Here is a 1652-nt window from a genome sequence, read left to right on the forward strand (position 1 = left end):
GGTGAGAACTGGGAGGGTCCACCTCCTTCTGTGTGAGACAAGGGTTAAGATCTACCTGTGAGAGAGGAGTTTTCCTTCCTTCCTTCCTTCCTTCCTTCCTTCCTTCCTTCCTTCCTTCCTTCCTTCCTTCTTTCTTTCTTTCTTTCTTTCTTTCTTTCTTTCTTTCTTTCTTTCTTTCTTTCTTTCTTTCTTTCTTTCTTTCTTTCTTCAATGTTCACAACCACCTTTAATTGACAATAAGGACATGAACTGTAGAGGAAGAGCAACAGTGGAACAAAAATATGCTTCTACTGGTCTTTTAACTCCTTCAGTCTTCTGATGGCAGATTTCACTGTCACCGCTGAAGTGGTGTTGTATGTCCAGGCGCCACCAGCTACTGTTTTCATACAAGAGCCACAGTGCCAGATACCCACAGCTTTCCTCTTCATTTTGGTCTTGCCACAGAAGGAGCAAGTGTATTTAGCATGCTGGCTAATTTCAATCTTCTTCACCATTTTCCTCAGGGAAGCTCCATATCGGGTACCATATTTACCCACAATCCCAACCTTCTTGGTTCGTTTGGCCATCTTGTTACCGCTGCAGGCCGCAGGGAGAGAGAAGGCTCTTTCTTTCTTTCTTTCTTTCTTATTTTGTTTTTTATTGTATTATGAAAAGTCTTAATATAATCTTATAAAAAAAAGAGGAAGGGGAAAAAAGAATGTATCTGGTAAGTGTAGAACAATGCAGAAAATGCATTGTTCAAAAGAACGCAGAGTGGAAAACTTGTTGCAAGGTGCAGAAGGAGCAAATGTCAGAACAGCAGATAAACACTAAGTGGAAGCAGAGCAGGCATGTAGTTAAACATGGTTTCTCTTTCAGGTTCCAAGCACTGAAATGGAAACCACATGACTTCATGCTCTTTAAGTGTGTCTAAGACAAGTGTTGGGGATTTTGCAATCTTTGCCTGTTGACTTGTTTTAAAGGATTTACATGCAGCTCTCCGGCAACGTTTCCAGGGCAGTTTTTGATCCCTCCTTTTGATCATAGTGAATGCACAAGGCAGCTATAGGAAATGGCTGTAGCTGAGTGGCAGAGCATCTGCTTTGCATGCCAAAGGTCCCAGGTTCAATCCCCAGCATCTCCAGGTATTGCTGGAAGAGAGTCCCTGTCTGAAATAGCTGCTGGTGGTCGGTGTAGACAATACTGAGCTAAATGGACCAGGTGGAGGACAGCAGAAAATAACTGTATGCTGGTATACTGCCCCAAATCTTGACACCTTACTCCTTGGATTTTCTGAGTTAAGGGCCTTTCCCCACCTGAAATCAAATGAACACACAAAGGAATGCTAAATATGTACTGCATTCCTTTAGTCTTCTAAAAGTGGCTTTTATGGCATGTGAAAACTCAAATATACAGTGGTACCTTGGGTTACAGATGCTTCAGGTTACAGACACTTCAGGTTACAGACTCCGCTAATCCAGAAATAGTACCTCGGGTTAAGAACTTTGCTTCAGGATGAGAACAGAAATCGTGTGGTGGCGGCACAGCGACAGCGGGAGGCCCCATTAGCTGAAGTGGTACCTCAGGTTAAGAACAGTTTCAGGTTAAGAACGGACTTCCAGAATGAATTAAGTTCTTAACCCGAGGTACCACTGTAATACGAAAATTAGGGG

The 1652-nt window shown here is 42.8% G+C and overlaps 1 protein-coding gene across 1 annotated transcript; it reads right to left on the reverse strand.

The window, feature by feature from the left end:
* Nucleotides 1-213: 213 nt before the first annotated feature.
* LOC144327216 (large ribosomal subunit protein eL43) lies at nt 214-598 on the reverse strand. Its single transcript, XM_077925542.1, has one exon. The coding sequence runs from the start codon at nt 564-566 to the stop codon at nt 288-290; it is 279 nt and encodes a 92-aa protein (XP_077781668.1). The 5' UTR covers nt 567-598; the 3' UTR covers nt 214-287.
* Between the last annotated feature and the right edge of the window lie 1054 nt (nt 599-1652).

The sequence above is a fragment of the Podarcis muralis genome, chromosome 3 (assembly GCF_964188315.1).
Source record: "Podarcis muralis chromosome 3, rPodMur119.hap1.1, whole genome shotgun sequence".
In the NCBI taxonomy this organism is placed as follows: Eukaryota; Metazoa; Chordata; class Lepidosauria; order Squamata; family Lacertidae; genus Podarcis; species Podarcis muralis.